The sequence below is a fragment of the Orbicella faveolata genome, unplaced genomic scaffold (assembly GCF_042242905.1).
Source record: "Orbicella faveolata isolate gen_17 unplaced genomic scaffold, um_ofav_v1 contig_1, whole genome shotgun sequence".
Taxonomy (NCBI): Eukaryota; Metazoa; Cnidaria; class Anthozoa; order Scleractinia; family Merulinidae; genus Orbicella; species Orbicella faveolata.
The window spans coordinates 9510001-9529887 of record NW_028301536.1 but is presented as its reverse complement, the minus strand read 5'-3'; the positions used below and the strand labels follow the sequence as shown (position 1 = coordinate 9529887).

The window sequence follows — 19887 nt, the reverse complement described above, 5'->3', positions numbered from 1 at the left end:
ATCCTCTCTCTTTCTTCGATGCCAGCGCGGGTATCCTTCATGCATCAGGAGGTGACTAAACACGCGCTTCCTGTCATCACTGGCGGGATGTAAATCCAGGACCGTGTACCCAAACGGTCGTTCGGTCACTTTTTGATACGCGTCCATCATGTCTTGCCAGCAAGTGGGAAAAGCTTGAAGTAGTAAATTCTTCATCCCTAATTGATCTCTTGGATTTTTGAAGGCTACGATATAGTGGGCATTGCGTAATTTCCTGGTGGAAACATGTCTTGGCACAAGTACAACGCGGTGATATTTTGATGATGAGAGTGTTTGGTGAATAAGTCTAGCAACGCTTTGTCCTCACATCCCTCTACCATCAGATCGTCTAATACGAGGAATCCACTCTTCGAAAACCATGCCTTGAGATGGTCTGCCTCTGGAATCCCCTCGTAAGATTGCACACCGGCATCTTCCATGCCTCTAAATCCGTCTTGCAACGCCCCGTAGCAATAATGAATCGTAGGGGGAGGGTTTACAAACAATTCCTCCAAGTGATCCAAGAGTAAGGATTCGGTAAAACAAGTCTTACCACAACCAGAAGGGCCCACGACCAAAATACTAGAGGGTGTCTTGAACCGAAACGCTTCTCCCATTTCTGTTCCACTAGGGATCCCATGGTGCTTTTCGGTTGGGTATGGGATCTTTGGGATATCCTCTGGTGTTTTTTTCCTTTGACAACTGTTTCTCGTGACGGATTCTATTGTCTTCACGAGTCTCTGGCAATAACGGCACGATAAGGACATGTTTCGCTCACAGACTCCTTACTTCAAATGATTTAGGGCAGTTGAAGCATTATTTTTGTTCTTGGCAAATAATTATTGATGATTTAGTTGATCGTTACGATCATGGAAGAAAGGGAAAACAAAGGACTTGAGGAGGAGGAGGGTGAAAAGGTGGGAGAGGTGAGGAGGTGGAGGAGGAGGAGGAGGTGGAAGAGGAGGAGGAGGTGGTGGAGGAGGAGGAGGGGGAGGTAAGGAGGAGGAGGAGGAGAAGGGGAGGTGGAGGAGGAGGATGAAAAGGTGGGAGAGGAGAAGGAGGGGAGGAGGGGAGGAGGAGGAGAGGTGGACGAGGAGGAGGATGAGGATGAAAAGGTGGGAGAGGAGGAGGAGGAGGGGAGGTGGAGGAGGTGGAGGAGGTGGAGGAAGAGGAGGAGGAGGTGAGGAGGTGGAGGTGAGGAGGTGGAGGAGGAGGAGGAGGATATTCTTTACTGACATCAATGTGACTGCCAATAGCCAGGAAATTTAAAGAGTCGGAAAAGAAACCACCGACCACACACCAGATTAAGCTTGTCGATACACGAGTTGAATGTCTTTCGTTCGACAACGATTTTTATACCATTTGATTACAATACGGTTCAAAAGACTGCTTGATAAGTCTTTTAATATGCTTTAGTAGGCAGACTACCGACCTGGGATGGTAGGTACACCTATTCATTAACGCTTTCAAAGCGCGCCGCATTTTGAATAGCCCTAGGGACGACAAAGCGCACGGCAATTTGATGATGCGTCGAGTAAAAATGTTCCGATCACTTCGACAGGCAAAAAACTACTTTTAAAATTCTACAAATGAACTAAACTGACAAGAATAAATCATAGGAATTTTTTTTCAGTCTTACCGACACATATCAAGGGATGGTAGGTACACCTATTCATTAACGCAAAGCGCGCGGCATTTTGGATAGCCCAAGGGATGGCAAAGCGCACGGCAATTTGATTATGCGCTAAGCACTGAAGGGTATATATATTTCAGCATTTTTTATTTTTGAGTACAACGACTCATGTTGATAATGGAGTGTGATAAAAATTTCGACGTTTCAGAAGCGCTATTGGAAGTGGAGAAAGATCTCTCTGTTCCTAGCAACTCTTTAGTGGATGGTACGCCGTCACCAAAGATTAGCAGGGAGGTAAGACTGAAGAAGATGAAGATTTTTTTAGACCAAAACTTCATGGCAAGAGTGCCGGAGAAATATATCAGGCATTCTAAGGAGTTGCTTCTTCGTAAAAGAGTAGCGGAACAGGAAGAGACAATCGCACTCCTCATGAATGCGTTAGACTTACTTCTGGAGCAGTAAGTAAAACATCAAAACAAAAAACGGCTCCTTTAGGAGCCACCACATGTCCTAAAAGCAATGATCAATGATAACATTATTGTATACTGAGAAAATAACATTCATCTAACATGACACACTCTCTGACCATTCGTCAACACGTACACACCTTGTTTGTAATTAGTGTATGGATTTGAACGATGCTTTTCTCAAGGGAACAGTCGAGATCAAGGAGTTTAGATTTTATTGCAAACTGCATTAGCAATTCATTTCCAGTTGAAGCATTTCAATTGTATTTTATTTTTCTTCTCACCTTTTACCCTATATATTTTTGCCTTCGCTTATTATTTGCTACTCGTCAACGATTGCATTTACCTTATATCAAATTATTTCTGTTCCATTTTTTTGATAGTGTTATCTTATTTGAGACACAATGACTAGCTTTCTGTAATTTTAGCGAAAACGTTTTGGACATTAAAGTTCATTTGAAACATTGTGTGATGACGATAGAAACTGGTCTTTTTACTCGATTAACATGGCAATGACGTCATATCTTTTAATGTTAGCGCAAAAGATTTGCTATTAAAGTTCGTGACATTTGACATTGTGTGATGTTTGAGGGGGACTGGGGAAGCCAACCACTGTGAGTACTTTAATTCATTCTGATTGGTTCCCGATGCGGTCATTTTCCCATGATGCTTTGCCACACCCTATATAGGCTACACTCGGGCCCAAGTCTCTCAGTCTGGCCACTTGCCGGACGGACCACTGTCGTTTAGGACCACAGGACACTGTAAGTATCGAATTTGAAGTTGCGTGACATTTTTGGCGTGACCCTGGCGTAATTTTTGTCGCCATGGAAATCCGTGAGACCGATCCCAGTCCTCCGTCGAGGCTGGTGGGCTGTTTTTCAACATGGCCGACTTTCGTGGGCGCCGCCATCTTGAATTCTTAATTTGGCTCCGGATTGGTCCGATTTTTCAAGGCGCTATCTTGGATTTGGAGAACAATAGAATCCATTGTTCTCCAAACAATAGCCTATTGTCTTTCTCGGCTCCTGATTGGTTACTGCCCATATGAGCGTCCATTACTACTTTCACAGAATTGATTGGGAGATATGAAACGAAAATCGTCATTTTACGTCCGTTTTCATTCTAACTGAGTACGAGCATGTTGATTGCTAACCATTTTTCGACATTGTTTAGGTCGTTTTGTAGAACCTGATGATTTCTGCGCTGGGGCCCGTTTCTCGAAGGTCCCGAAAAGTTTTCGCACCCAGAAAGCCGTAGCAAAATCTCAAACCTTTAGATTACACATCTGTTTTATTCACATGCCGATTATTAATATGAACAGAGGTTCTGTTCATACAAGGACTTCCCGGCGTGTACACCTCTCTGTTTTTAGATACAGATGATCTAAAAATGGCTTTGCGGGCCCGAAAAGTTTCCGGGGAGTCAGAATAGTAGATAACCGTATCGTCAGCGTGTATGCCTATTGATGACTCTAGCAGACTTTGCGGGAGATCGTTGATGTTTACCACAAACAAAATCGGGCACAGTATAGATCATTGGGGAACTCCATAGCCGATAGTTAAACTGGATGACACGTCTTGGTTGTATTTGACCTTCTGTGTTCGAGTAGTAAGATAATCTTCAAACAATTTTAGAATTTTCCCTCTAATTTCATAATGTTCTAGTGTATGTAGCAGACAGTGGTGGTCCGCTAGGTCAATTGCTTTTTTTAGATGTCCAAAAATGGATCCGGTAATCCTCTGTTTATCCATTTGTTCTAAGATATGGTCAACAAAGTGTACAGTAGCAGTTTCGGTGGAATGTTTCCTCTGGAATCCTGATTGATGTACTGAAAAGGAACTGCTTTTTTGTAAGAAAAACCACAAAATGTGATTGAATTGCACGTTCCATTATTTTAGAAATTAACGGAAGAACTTGAGATCGGGCTATAGTTATTTGGGTCGCTCTTATCTCCAGATTTGTGAATTGGAATTAGCTTGGCACTTTTCCATTCAAATGGTATCATACAGGTAGAAATTGATGAATTTATAAGGTAGGCAATAGGTCTTGATATTTCATTTGCTGCATCCTTTAATAACCGGGCAGGAATTCCATCGAGACCAGTAGCTTTGGTTGACTTCATTTTGAGCCAGTCTGACCGCTTATAATTACTCCAGTGTAGTTCTTTGTTTGTGATTAATGCCTTTTTGTGGTGATAATCGCGCTCTTCCTTACGTAAGCTTTTTTAGATCGCTTGTTAACCACGGCACTGAATATCCACGTACTCGACGCATAACAATAGGTGCGTGTTTGTCAGCACTGTTATTAGGAATAGGTCCTTAATGGCGTTCCAGCTTCCTTCTGGTGTCTCTTCGAGTTCGATGGTTTCTCAGGGGAAGTGTTCTAGCTCTTCACGGAACAATGCAGGTTTGTAATGTCTATAATTTCTCCTTTCAATAATGTTTAGTGGGGGGAGTTTTATCCTGAGAAGCCTCCTCTCCAAAGAAGCCCAAAATTGTAACATCTTTGCCGCCATTTTGAACAGTACTCAGGAGCCAGGTCCGAGAGATTTTGTCCACATGGCTTCCCAAGATCGCGCGAAAATGTTCCAACAGTGATTTTTTTCTGAGACGTTTACCACTGTAAGATGATGAGTTAGTTATGTTAGAAATGTAAAAAAATAGGGGTTCGCTGACTTCGTTTTGGAGAGAATATGCCCCGAAGAACACCCTAAATCTGAAAAAATCGGGCTTCGTTACCGAATAAGGCCACAGTGTCTGTAAGCCCAAAATTATTGTAATTAGATCTTTGAAGTGAAATATTCTCTGCCAAATATTATTTAAGTGGACCTTTTAAGTGAATTTAGTCAGCTGGTGAGGTTTCTTAAAGAACAAGTTCGTATTTAGTGCCATAGTTTCACGCGCCTTGCAGCCACAAGATGGCAGGATTCGATGTCCCGTGGACAGAAATCTTGAATTTTTTTAACTCCCCACATTGATTTTTTGTTCATTTTCGGACAATGTGGAGATAATTGTAAATAAAATCTGTTTCTGGAAAGAAAAGTAGGGGTCACCGAACGTCCAAGGATGTTAAATCCAGGCAAAGCTATAGCAAATGGCCATCTGCCCTATCATTGTTCATTTTGTTACTTAGCGCGCACTCTCATGCATGAAGTGACGTGTAAATTTGCGTGCGCAGTAAGGATACGCAGAAACAATTAGCGCTAACGTCCTTAACTACCACTCTAGGTTATGGCTGGTCTTGAGCCGTATTATTTTGAGCCAAACATTTTCAAACTCCAAGATGATAGCATTCAAGATAGTGAAGTGGATAATCGCTTGGAAAAAAATAGATTTTGCTGACTGTGTTAAGGATGCCAAGTCAGTTGCAGGTTTTTCTCCTTCCCGCCAATTTCGAGTAGGACGGAGTGACGTCACATAAACACGGTCCGGCTGCCAAGACAGTTTCAAAATGGTGGTCTCCGAAGTCGCTTCCCTCGAGACGAATTTCGTCAGGATAGCGGGCACTTCAGAGGCTGAAACTTCGGTGAGTGGAAAAGCTGGATGTTTATTTGATATAGGGGAAGACAAAAAAAGTAAGCTTTTTGGAGTGACCTTCTCCTTTAACAATGAGATTTTCCGATGTGCTTTTATTTAATGTGGCATCAAACAAAAACTATGAAGTGACGAGCAGTTTTGTTTAAAACCAATAAATTGTCCTGGAAAGAAGTTAAGTTTTTGTTTGCACTGTTTGGTAATGATTCATTGTCTCCCTTACCCTTTTTCACAAAGATTTCAACAAACTTTCTTTTGTCTGAGCATCTAAAAGGGAGGACTCAAGTATAAAATTTACAGCTGTTGTCATGGGAAATTTGAAAGAAATCCCTAAAAGGCACCGGAAACTAATATCAATCTCCCTTTGTGGGCCTGGCTCAAATTCAACCCCAAGAGATACCAGTTTAACTGAACTACCTTCTCATATTTTTTCTGGCTCCTAAAGGTACTGAGGTAACTCAGTACCTTTGTAATAACACAACACTCGATTTCACCTAACTAAACTACAGATTTTAACTCATAAAAGGTACCCTGCCCCTTTTGTTAAAATGCATTTTCTTATCACTGATTACTACTAGTCTACTATAGAAATATTATGCAAACTACATTGTGCAGTGCTCACTGGTAACCTTACTTACAACAGTCAATACTAGGGAGCATACAAAGTGTATCATCAATATTGTTTTCTTTTTACTGCACTTGTGTTACACTCTACTCAATCTCGCACAGGAACTACTACAAAACTACAATGACAACACGTTTTCTCATCGATCCTCGTTTCGTTTTCATTCTCGCCAACGCGTGGGATTTTCGATCCCATAATAATAAGTAACCTGGGGCTGGGACCAGTCCCTCACGTTCTACTTGTAACACACTGCCCTCCAACAGAAATGTCGTCCCGACATTATAACAGGAAATACAAAACCAAAAAGAACAATGGTTAGGAGGGAGCGTCAGTTCTCATCATGTTTCAAACTGAATACTTATTGTGGCAGTTCCATTATCCGCAGGTTTTGTCTTTAACAGTTTGTAACTAGAGGGAAAATCCAACACAAATTTCGCTTATGAGTTAAGTCACAGAAGGCGAGCAACAGGTCTGCTTGTCCATGGTTAACACTCGGAGTAATCAGTTGTGACTTCAGGAGTGTTCATTACTGGTTTGTCCATATGGGCTGTGGTATATACTGCAGCTGTGGAATAAATGGGATGTGCGGGGTGCAGTGAACACACCGGCAGTGAGGTACAAGCCAGTTGGCCATGACTTGGTAGGGAAGTATCACCTGAGGGCATTGAATTGCGTTTACTACTGGGTTTAAACGTTGGTACTCGGGTACCCCCATCTGACTGTAAGTCAGAATCCGAGGGGGTCGTCTCTCCCTTCTAGGTCGCGTAGCTCCCTCTAGGTGTTCCTCTGAATCTGAATTGTCACTTTCCTCAGGGGCCATATCAGTCACATCTAGAACGGATGAATTTGGCACTGATGAGTCACCAGTGTCCACTTGTGGGTCAGGTTGTCCCTGGTATCTGACATAGTGGCACAATCTTCATTATCACAGTGGTCCTGTGGGTCCATAGGAGGGGTGTCTACTTCCGCCGGAAAGGCTATTTCATGGGTGACCGGAGAGGACAGTGTGTTCATCTCATACTCATCATCGGAACTCTCTCCAATGTCTTCAGGCTGAGGTGGCACTCTAGGTCTTAGTTGGGTGGTCTTGGATGATGCTCTCGTTGGTTTAGGCAGTGGTAAAGCATCACAAGGAAGTAGCAAGTTACGGTGTAACACTCGTTGTTTCCCACGGCCAAGTTCTGGCTTTACTCGATAGACTGGACTATCAGATATGCGTTCCTCAACTACATAAATTTGCTCTTCCCAGTGTGAACGGAGCTTTCCAGGTCCTCCCCTTTCTGAAAGGTTTCTAACAAGTACGCGGTCGCCGGGGAGTAGGACTGCTGCGGAAGCCTTCTTGTCGTAATACACTTTACTCCTGGCTGACGATTTCTGGGTGTTCCTAGATGCTAGGTCGTAGGCCCGTCTCATATCTGCTTGCCACGTCTTTACATAGTCCTGGTAATCACCCTGTTGAAGGTCGTTGTCTAGGTCAAACAGCAAATCAACTGGTAATCGTGGGGAACGGCCAAACATCAGGTAAAATGGCGAGAACCCAGTCGTTTCGTGTCTTGTGCAGTTGTACGCATGTATAAGCTTGTTTAAGGAATCTTTCCAGTTCGATTTCTTTTCCTCCGGGAGGGTCCTTAGCATCGAGAGTAACGTTCGGTTCATGCGTTCTACCTGGCCATTGCCCTGTGGGTGGTATGGAGTGGTTCGCGAGCTGGCAACTCCACTGAGACGTTCTAGGTTGTGGAACAATTTGTTTTCAAACTCACCACCTTGGTCGTGATGTATTCGTGCTGGGAAACCGAACCTTGGGATAAACTTATTGTAGATCTTCTCAGCAGCAGTGCGGGCCGTCTTGTTGCGCGTTGCATAGGCTTGGGCATATTTGGTAAAGTTATCAACAATCAGCAGTACATATTCATATCCACCTTTGCTCTTGTCCAGATGCAGAAAATCAATGGAAACTACTTCAAAGGGTGCTGATGTCATCAGGTGCATCATAGGTGCTTTCGTGACTGTGTTTGGTTTCTTCTGTTTGATGCATCTGCAACGTTGTGTCACAAAATACTCTATGTCACGGTACATATGTGGCCAGTAGAAGCGGGACCTTGCAAGTTCTGCGACTCTCTCCACTCCAAGGTGTCCCATCTCTGTGTGTAGTTCTTTAAGTACCACTGGGATGAAGTTGTGTGGCAGAACTAATTGTATCTTAGAGCTTGTTCTTCGTCGCAGGATACCATGTTCATCAACTTCCAGTTTCTTCCATTCTCTCATAAGGTTGGTAACTCCATGGGGTTCATTCTTCAGTTGGCCACCACCCGGTTTGATCCCGTGTGTCTTGTAGTAAAGCACGCGGCATATAGCACTATCCGAGTGCTGTGCCTCCTTGATTTCACTAGGGCTGAAGGGTTTTAGATTCAGATCCTTTAATGTCGGTTCAGGAGTTGTCAAGTCTGCGGCAATTGCCGTAACCCATGGGATTGTGCCTTTTGCCTGTTCCCTAACTGCTTCCACGGTTGCTTCAAGGACATCTTTGGGTACTTCCTCTGTACAATCGCTCATATACTTGTCTATGTCCAATGGGATTCTTGACAGAACATCCGCGTCAACATTAGTCTTGCCCGGTCGGTACTTGATTGTAAAGTTATAATCCGCTAACTCGGCCACCCACCGATGCCCCGTGGCATTCAACTTTGCTGATGACATCACATACGTTAACAGGTTATTGTCAGCGAAAACAGCGAAGGATGGAGCATAGAATAAGTAATCCCTGAATTTGTCAGTAATTGCCCACGTTAGGGCCAAGAATTCTAACTTTCCTGAGTGCAAGTGGTAGTTCCGTTCCGCGGGCGTCAATGTCCTTGAGCCATAGCCAACAACTCTCAATTTCCCCCCTTGTTCTTGGTAGAGCACCGCCCCAAGTCCTTCGCTTGAGGCATCCGTGTGCAGTACAAATGGTCGTTCAAAGTCAGGGTAAGCCATTATCCCTGGCTGCATAAGAAGTTCAATTAGGAAGTTTGATCGCTCTTGGTGTCTTTCATTCCACGGGATTTTGTGATTTGATGACGATTGTCCTTTCGATGTCGGCAACTTCCACTTGGGGTGCTCTTTCTGTCCTTTAGCTCTGCTGGGCTGGTCACTGCATTCTTTAACTGAAAGTAGGTCATAAAGGGGTTTGGCTAATCTGGAGAAGTCGCGAATATATTGGCGGTAATAGCTTATGAAACCCAGGAGTTTGCGCAATTCACCAACAGTTCTTGGTTTAGTTTCCTTAAAGGCTGCCACTGCTGCAACGTCTGCTGAGTCCATCGTGTAGCCATCTGCTGAGACTATTCTGCCTAAGTAACGAACACGGGGCTTAAACAACTCACATTTCTTTGGCTTCAGCTTGATACCATACTCCTGCAAACGTTTAAGTACCTTTCGCACATTGTCTACATGCTCAGAAAATGTTCTACTGTACACCAGGACATCATCAAGATATGGAATACATATTTCATCGCGGAGACCTTCTAGGCATTTCTCCATGTACCTCTGGTAAGCTGCCGGTGCATTTTTAAGGCCAAAAGGAATCCGGTTCCACTGGTATAAACCCCAGGGGGTGATGAACGCTGTTAGATGTCGGTGTTCTTCTGCTACGAATCCTTGATGATATGCCTTTCCTTGGTCTAACACTGAAAAGTAAGTGTTCCCACTGAGACTATTCAGGATGTCTTGGATGCGAGGGATGGGCTGGCGGTCATCCTCAGTTTTGCTGTTTAACTGCCTATAGTCAACACATAGTCTCAGACTGCCGTCTTTTTTTCTCACACACACCACTGGGGAAGAGTAGGGTGACTTTGAGTTGCTTATCCAACCACGATTGATCATATCCCGCAAGTGTGACTTTACCTCTTCGTACAAGGGCTTTGGAATTGAATTGTATGTTTTTTGTACTGGGACGTCATCTCTCAGGTTGATTTCCAATTTCAAATGTTCGGCACATCCAATGTCACCATCATCTATAGCGAAGGCCCCGGATTCTTCCCTCAACATCTCCTTGACAATCACCCGTTGCTCACTTGACAAATGACTCAAGTCAACTGGGGGAGTCCACTTTGCTTTACTTTGTTCGGGCTGACTTGGCTCCCACTCATAACTGGGTGCCTCACTCCAAGTTTCACCTTCCTCTTTCTCTTGTTTCTGTTCAGCTTCGACTGGCAGTGGCGTGACGGACTGCACTAACTGTATAGTGCCCAGTTCTGTCCGCCTACGTAAGGTCATCTCTCGTTCGGTGTTGTTGCATACCGGAACATACATTCGGCTCGAAGACCTCGGGGAGATTCGGTGGAGACAGCCCTGAACTTCTAGCCCCTCAGGCCACGCCCCTTCCTCTTTGGGCTCAAACACAACAGGCAAATCTTCTTCTAATAGTCCAAAGTGTACCTGACATTTGACTCTCACAGTCTCTCCTGGTGGGACACGTATGTCTTGTCTGCCGACTCTGAGCATACCGGTGTCAGCTTCATCATCCATACTTTGGATGAAATTAACCAGCGCTCTTGCTTCGCCCTCTTTCACAGATGGGAACGAGTCATTCACTATTCGGGGCAATAGGGTGGTTGTGTTGGGGCTACTACTCCTCTTAATGACCTCTTCAATGACATTAAAGCCGATGATGGGATACTCCTGATTATCTTCACTTCCTATTAGTATGGGTACTGTCAATGGCTCCGAGTACCCGTCCTCCCCAACCAACTGGAACTCTACCTCAATCCAGCCATCATATGCGATTTTTGTACCGTTCACGGCCTGGAGATTTAATCCATCTTCCCCCAGTAACTCGCTTATGTCTCTTACTGGCTCGTTTGGTAGGTTAATTTCTTTCCAATGTTTGGACACAACACAAACTTGAGCTCCGGTATCTCACAGGGCATCCACCTTTTCCCCTTTAATCAAGCAGGAAACCACACATTTTCTTCCCACTAATTTGGTGAGTTTAGAGCGTTGTCTCGGGGTTAGGTGGGAACTGAACGACGTTTTCAATGTTTCAACACTTGCCCTTTCCCTCAGTTCAACTTCGTTAATGGCTTGACATAGTTTCTTATGCTTCTCCCAATGTTCCCTTTGACAAACTTTTGAACAATAGTGGCTAGTATGGCACTGTGAACACCGCAAGTATTGATGTGCCCAATCCTCCCTCTTTCCACAGTTCACGCATTGTTGGGACTGCTCATGAATCGGGGGGGGCTGCTCCTTGTCCCGTGGGGGCAACCCTTGTCTGTTTCCCTGGGGGCTTGCTGAGTTAAAGCCCCTTCGGCTTGACCTTAGGCATTGGTAACTGAAGTGGCCGACATCACCACAGTTGAAACAATGGTTGCAACGGAAACCCCTTCCTTGTCTTTCACAATTCCAGCACCCTCTAGGACGAACCCTCCCTTGCTCTACAGGGTTGTACTGTGGGTGAGGGCTAGCGCGGCTTTGTTGTTCCATGCCCTCCCGGATAGCAGCCAATTCCGCTTTCAACTCTCTAACTTCAGTAAGAAGGTTAACTTTTGGTGGCTTTTCTGGGGTTTTACCTTCAACTGAGGCATGGCTGTCGTCATGGGTGGCCAATTGAGCTACAAGCTGTGTGGGGGTTCGGTTTGTGAGCTGGTCATGACGGGAACCAAGCTTCTGCATTCTTTCTGTTTCATTACTAACTGCTGCATTCAATTTCTCAAAAAGTTCTTCATCTTCCACTTGGGTGTTTTGCAGGCATGGTTTTATCTCCATTTTAATGCTATCATTCCGTAACCCAGTTAATAATGAATGCAGAAACATGCACTGTACCAGCTTTGGGTCATACTTCAAATCAGATCCTGCTTCTTGAGATGCATACAGTACTTTCTGCTTTAGATCAAGGAGGCGAACAAGAAAGTCCTGAGGGGTCTCCCCAGCTTCCTGTACTGCCGAACTGAGCAGCTGATACATTTCCGTAGCCCCCCTTTCTTGGTAATGTGACCGGAGTATTTTACGTAATCTGGCAAGATCTAGATCGGGCTTACCTTCCAAGTAGCTCCTCAATCTAAGGCCTGGATTGATGGCTCGAATAACGGCCTCGACAATTTCTTCTTCTTTATAGCCCCGTTTCAATCCAGCGTTAATTTGGTGAGCAAGACTGGTAAAGCTCAAGCGATCTTTCTGACGTGAATCTCCAATCTGTCCCGATATTTTAAATTCCTTCCTGAACGGTGGAATCGCTGTGGTTTCTTTAGGCGTAACTGCATTTGTGCTTGACTTGACAGCAGACTTCTGATCCACATGTTCGGTTTTCACACCACCCTCTTGTTCACTCTTCGCGTCCTTCGTTGCCGGTTTCTTTTCTTTAATTGTTTCTCTGAGATTCGTTAGTGCTTCAGTTCCGAGTTCTTCGGCGTCTAAATATTTCGTTAGGATTTGTATTAACGCCAGACGTCCCGTATCCGTCTCTTTAACTTCGATATGTAGCCCCGCACAGATTTCTCGAAGACTCGCTTCGCTAAGCTGACAAATTGCTGTTCTCACCTCTATCTGAATCTCTTCGACGACTTCTATAGACATTTCGATGGTTTCTTTGTCACGTCGGGGTCACCAAATGTTACACTCTACTCAATCTCGCACAGGAACTACTACAAAACTACAATGACAACACGTTTTCTCATCGATCCTCGTTTCGTTTTCATTCTCGCCAACGCGTGGGATTTTCGATCCCATAATAATAAGTAACCTGGGGCTGGGCCCAGTCCCTCACGTTCTACTTGTAACACTTGCAGTAACATTTTAGCAGAACTCCTGTGCAGCGAAGGCTCCCGAGTAGAACCCCATACCTTAGAAAATTTGGTAACCCATCGATTTCAAAAATTTTGGTTTTCACGTCACTGTCAGTACCCCAAACCCCATACCTTGAAATATAAGAGTAGCACCATTACCATAGGTACGTATCTGATATTGGACATCCATGCTACGATTAATTGACAGCTGTTAAAACAAGGTATCCGCTGACCAGTATCACGTGACCATATCGTGGGTTCAGGGTAAGAGCTCATCGAAGTCGCGTGGTTTTTTTTTTTAAATGACCGCTGACCAGGTACCGGTTTCTCGATTAGATCGCGTGCGCAAGCCAGGTTAATACTCTGGGAGAGACTGAGGGAGTATGTGCAATGGCAAAATTTCAGCGCACATTAACCCCTGGCGCATTGTTGACTTTTCTTCCGACATATTCCTTGCACAATCGTCTCTTGTTTGTAAAATTTTGGGAACACTTATAGGAGAATCTTTGTTTACAATATCTGCCTCATTACCATAAGCGATACAGTTTCTGATGGAGCTACAAAGAGGTTAATACTGAATATTGAAAGGGCAACGCACGATTAACTTTTCCAAGGAATTTGAGCGCGATGTATTGAATACTTTTTGTGCGACGAGGGTTAAAACCTCAAAATTTTACAAAGAATGTATGAGGTCATTAGCGCTTTTGCCACACAGAAATTTTGATGTTTTTGAAAGCCAATTTCTCCTCGAATATTACACCCAAAGAGCCAAAAATTTCACCACTTACTAAGTTTCACAAGCTCTCTAAGTTTTTTAGTAAAATCGTGTCTAGCATGATGCCTTCTATGCGCAAAGTCGTATGTTAATGAGGAAAATGTAAACAATGACGTCAGCAAAGATTCGCCTATTGGGTATAGTTTGTTAAAATTAAACTGGGAAGAATAGTGAAACCTCACGCTGAACAATTACATGCTCACAATTGATCATTTTTAGAGTTTCTGAGCCAAGAAAAGCAAATCCCTTTTTTTCCTTTATGGTTGATTATTGAAATTAGGAGCTCCACTTTTAGGCTTGGCTAAATCTATATATTATTTAGAAAGATTCTCTCCCGGTAAAGTCGATCTGTTAATGAGAAACCTTATAAGCTGGGCTATTAAAACGAAGAAACAGCAAAGAATGAATTTGCGCTGAAGAAACTCGCTTATACAGTTCCATTTCTCATAAATCGAATGCATAAAGGTGAGCTTCGAAATGCAAAGAGTTTATGTTGCCTCTAATTTTAGCGACGACTTCAAGCTTCATGCATGACTGGTCACGCCACTCATGTTTGAGCCAATCATGAATGTCGTTATATCAAAAAACATAAGAGTAATTTATGCATTAAATTCGGCACATGAGGAAAACGCCGTATGAATCAGCCGCCGCTTCAAGTGGCATATTGCGGCAGACCCTGCCGAATTTAACGTTGTTTGCCGCTCCAAACCTAACCTGCCGAACCAAACCGATTCAAACTCCGCTCTTCTGGCGTACTTAACTCATCAGTTAGGTTTGGCGCATGAGTGGAGCAGCGTTTGGAACGGCCCTTAATCATTTCCGCAACCCTCACACCATTCCCCCTCGGCCACTTCCCCCTCAGCCAGTTCCTTCTTGGCCCTTCAAGCCGCGAACAGACCCTTCTAGCCGGTGCCTGTTCACAGGCTAGGTTCTTATTTGCGATTCGCGCCAAAAGTGATGAGTGGCGTGACTTGTAATTGGTGTCTACAATACAATACAATCAATACAATCCTTTATTTAACCACGCAACATTTAAGAGTAATAAAAACTCGTTAAAACATGTGCATGCTAAAAAAAATGGAAACAATAACATTAAACTTAACTAATACAAGCAATAAAAGTATTTTTTCTTAGATTACATTTTCGCGTTTTGTCTAGAATCAGAAACAATCGAACGTGTGTCCGTTTCTCCTGTATGTGTCGAATAGCCTGTTCCAGGCTCTCCGTCAGTGGGGACGATCGAAAAAGCGGACGGGCGACTACGCGGGCGACTAAACGGGCGACTAAACGTGGCTAAGCAAAATTGCTATTCAACGGGGTCGGGTTTGGTAGCAGTATTTGACCTACGAACCTCAGCTCACTTCGATAAGAAAATATGGGAAAGCTTAGTCATGTCCCTTTCAGGCGATCTATTCTTCATTTTAGTGATGTTTAAGCGTCGTATAACGAAAAACCTCTGAGGGAAAAAACAACTACGACAATTCAGTTCAAGGGCTAACGTGAAAATGGTTAGCGAAGCTTCGGCATTAATTCTTCTTTATCTTTTCAATGACTGAATTACGGACTTATCTGGTTGAATAGTTTTATTCGAAATTTGGACGATAAGCACGCTAAATTAAAAGTAGCAAACTGCCAAGCAAAATCGTTTTCCGTTCCTTATTTTGTTGAGCACTGTATTAGTTTTTTTCGTTTGCGATCTTCAAATTTGTCCCCAGTTTTCCTTTTTTATTAGCAGCGCTGACAGAATCAAAACGCGACGTTGAAGCTTTCCATCTGAGCCACTGAAGCTTTCCGTTGTTTTATCTAAAATATAGATACAGCGGATTCCAGTCGCAATCAGTGGACTGTCATTATTATTCACTGTTATAGTGTAAGGTTTGAAGAGTAAAAGATCACAAAGCACACTGTGACATTATACTCGATACGTAGTCATTTGTCGTTATTCGTTTTTAGCCACAAAGCACTGTGTGGTAACCTAAAGGACAGTTTACTTTGAAAACTGGATGCTTCGTCGAAACTCATTAGAATTATTTTAAAAGACCAAGTCCAAGCACTTTGCGGCTTATCGAAACACAACAAGGCACTTTGTGGCGTAATCAAAAGGCCATAAAACACTTTGTGGCCCAAGCCAAAAGCCACAAAGCGCCTTGTTACACAGGCTTGATTACCAGCCTCTGTTTCGGGGAGGCACGCGGACCAGAGAGAGCGGCGGAAATCGAGCCAACTTGTGACATTGAATCAGCTTTCAGTTTGCGGCAACCTAATCAAAGCGATTTACGTTGGCCTGTCAACTAAATCAACTGTTTCAACTGAAGGAAATGATTAAGGTTGAGGCTCTGTGGAAAAAAGAACCGGTGGGGAATGATATTTGCAAAAAAGAAAATAATTGGGCCCTTTAGGTATGCCCAATATAAGTTGGACTTGTGGGATGGACCACACTGATAACTGTTCTTTTTCCACAAAAAAGTTATCTTTTCTCCTGCCCTCGGTAAGTTCCAATCTTTTCTTCTCACATCACCTGTAGGACCAAACTCTATTAAGGGAACACCTCTAGTAGGCGGGCATTAGCGAGGGTCTTACAGGTGTCCGCTTTAGCCGGCTTTAAAATTGCCATAGTCGTCGTCGACCTCTTCATCATCAACATTATAATTTTACGGCCAAACCACTGTGTTTTGTGGCAGTCCTAAATTTGAAATTTACGTAAAATAATGTGATTTGAATTGATTTAAAAAGTGAATTTACTTGCACCAATTATATTAGAAATATCTTGGCTACAAAAAGTTAGAAATCGTTTATATCACTGGTGGATATCTCTGTGGACGCGACTCTTCCTATGGGCTGCAATATATATCTGCTAGCACGAACTAGAAAACGTAAAGACCCCGAAACATTGGTGTGAAACTGTTACTGCGTGACTTTAAACAAGCGCGCATGATAAACATGTTTTACAAAATGGACGAGTAACCAGGATAAGTCATATTTAAAATTTACAAACGTTCTCAGGTTAAAACAGTTTAAAATCACTTGCGTTTGATCGCTAGTCTGCAATCTTTGACAAATAGCGGATAAAAGGCGCGATCGTTAAAATATATACGGTGAAAAGTGCGAAGTAGAACAAACTACAATAAGAACCAAAAAGTACTTGTGAGGAACTAAAATGCTAATATGGGGTTCATAAAAGAATGGTAATGGTTTTGAGTTATTGTCCGATTCAATTGTGATTGTGGTATGCCTGGATTCCAATGTTTTCCTCACGCGAAAAGTTCCCTTGTCGATTACATGGGCGTTCATTATTAAAGTGGCCATTCAGCCATGCGTGAGTGGCAAAGTTTGAACCTTTTTTTTGATAGGTTTTTGTGTTCCTAATATTTTTCTGATTTACACTGCAACTTTTAGTATTGTTTTATTCCAGAACTATTTATTAACTCCCACTAAAATGGATTTTTCCCCTCTCCCACCCCACTTCTCTAGAAAAAGATTTTGGCTTTTAAACACCCTCCTCTCCTCTCCTCTCCTCTCCTCTGTTCTCCTCACATCCTAACTATTATTATTGTTTTGTTCCAGAAAGTTTAAGAAACCCCATAGTATTGTCTTTTTCGCCCAGGCTGCAGTTCTTCAACAACAGTTGCAGGTTTTTCCTTGCTTTGTTTTGTGCCATCTTTCCTCTCCATTTGTTACCGTTCATTTTGCCAGTTCGTATGTTTCGCTTGTCTTCCTCTTGTGTACTTTGGCTTATGTGGAGGCGGCGTGGCCGAGTGCTTTAGGGCGCTGGATTTGAAATCTGGGGGTCCCTGGTTCAAATCCTCCACCCTACCGCTGTTTGGATTTGTTCTCAGTAGCCCCGAGTTCAACTCCTTGACCGCGTTGTGTAAATATCCAACTGGTCAGCCTCTAACCAGTTGGGATTCTTAATAGTTTATGTTATATTTGAAATCATAAACACTCTTGTTCTTTGGCCATTTCAACTTAACAAGAAATAAAATGCAAACAGCGGCAACAAACATAACACATGAACTACGCATGTACCTGAAGCCTGTGAAAGGAACCTCTTTCAGGCAGAGCCTCCCCATATAAGCCATTATAGAAAGTACCCCCAGGGGGATTAGAGCACTAATCCAAATATGACATAATTTAAATATAAGCCTTGACATTATGTGAAGTGTCTTCATTCTATAGACACCAAAAAAAGGTGTCCAAGAAAAATGTCAAGTGTTCATGGTTCAAATGCTTTCTGAGATAGATCTTTAAAATTGGTCCTTGTCGATGCATTTTAGATACCAGCAATCTTGATGATTTTCTTCTGAAATGTGCTATTGACCAAAGCCTGAGTACTCAGGAGGCTCCTGTCTATGATGCTGTAGAGTCCATTAAAGAAGTCCCACCAAAGTCCTTGGAAGAAGCATTTGAACAAACCTTGAATGGTTTTCCAAATGAGCAGTTTACTTTGATTGAAATAACTAGAAAGGATATAGTAACTAGGACATTTGAATGCATTGAAGATGAAGATCTTAAAGCAAGGGTTTCAGTTAAGTTCATTGGGGAAGATGCAATTGACTCAGGAGGGGTAACAAGGGAATTCTCTTCGGACCTTTTTCGTGGGTTTGGTGTATATAGTGTACTGGTAAGGGCCACTTATCCTCATATCACCTTTCGACACAACCTCGAAGCTGTGGCTAAAGGTCTTTTTGAGACATTTGGAAAACTTGTTGCTATTGCACTTCTAAATGGTTGCCCAGGGCCTCATTTCTTTACCCCAATGGTAGCAGGGTTTATATTAGACATCCCTCAAGAGCCACACTTGACTGAAGTTCCATATGAATGTGAGTTCCTGACCCAACTTACCAACATTTCTACTTGTAGTGATGAAGCATCCTTTATCAGTGCTGTCAGTTCCTTCCCTGAACGCTTTGATATGGGTTACACAAAAGCAACAGTAACATTTGAGGACAAGAACGAGCTTTTGAATGCTTGTGTCAAACATGTAGTTTTAAGTAGTGTAGCAGAGGAAATCTATAGCTTTAAAAAGGGTCTAGCTTCATTTGGGGCTTTGGAGTTTTTGTCTAAATACTCGAGTGATGGCATTAAACATTTAATGCATGTAGAAGTTTCTGTAGAAGATGTGAAAAGCTGCTTTGTTCCTTGTTTTTCCTCTCCAGGGTTTGAACTTCATGACAGGGAAACAGAAATTGTATACAACTGGCATAGTTTCCCGAGGAGTTTCAGTAGGGGAAAATTGAAATGCAATGTTATCCCTTTTCCCCAGCCATCTATTACTGGTACTGATGATAATGATGATTTTAAACATGATAATTCAGAACTCAGATATCTCACCTTGAGTGATGTGTTGCAGTTTGGAAGTGGATCTCGCTTCCCCAATTTCTCAGGAAAATTAAAATTTGATCACGACAGTGCATCCACTGAAAAACGAATCAGTGGAAATACCTGTGCTCTTTCTATCAGTATTCCAGTGAACAAGAGGTATACTTGTAATAGTAATAAGTTTGCCCAGAAGCTCATGGAAGACATTTTTGAGGCTTATGGGTTTGGCTTACCTTAATAATAAAAAGAAGTGTTTTGCTGAAGCTGACAAATGCCTTGTACACAATACTGTTGTTTGATGTTGACATTTCACTATTATGCCAGACTCAAAGCTGTAGGCCAAGTTTTGTATGCCTTGTTTTACAAGATTTAAATATAATATTATTTAGTATACACTGTAGATGTTTAATTCATCATCCAAAAGTAGTGTGTATGTTAAATTATGAAATGTTCAGTTCATTAACAGTTGTACTATCATCTAAATTTCCTCTCCAGTATTTTGGAATTTTAATATTGTAAACTGATGATGAACCTTGTGTTAACACCCTCAACAGACTGTCAATGTTGATGTTCTTGGTACTACATGATGTAAGATTTATTGGGAGGATACAGCAATAAAGTTGTTGCCAATTCAGAAAACTGATTGAAAAACTGTAATCCCACAACAATCAATACCCCCCACCAATTTTAAATTGGTATTTCTTGCCAGTTATTTGATACTTTATGTCATTGATTCCAGGTGGTTGATTACTG

General features: G+C 42.7%; 1 protein-coding gene and 1 long non-coding RNA gene across 2 annotated transcripts in view; one reads left to right on the top strand and one right to left on the bottom strand.

Moving 5' to 3' along the window:
- Window positions 1-19887, bottom strand: part of LOC149117987 (uncharacterized) — a 151201-nt gene that overhangs the window by 49610 nt on the left and 81704 nt on the right. The gene's annotated exons all lie outside the window — the stretch shown is intronic.
- Window positions 17128-19372, top strand: LOC149117991 (uncharacterized). The gene is made up of 2 exons (XM_089283022.1): window positions 17128-17131; window positions 18090-19372. Exons 1-2 carry the CDS (start codon window positions 17128-17130, stop codon window positions 19370-19372), a joined length of 1287 nt encoding a protein of 428 aa, XP_089139148.1.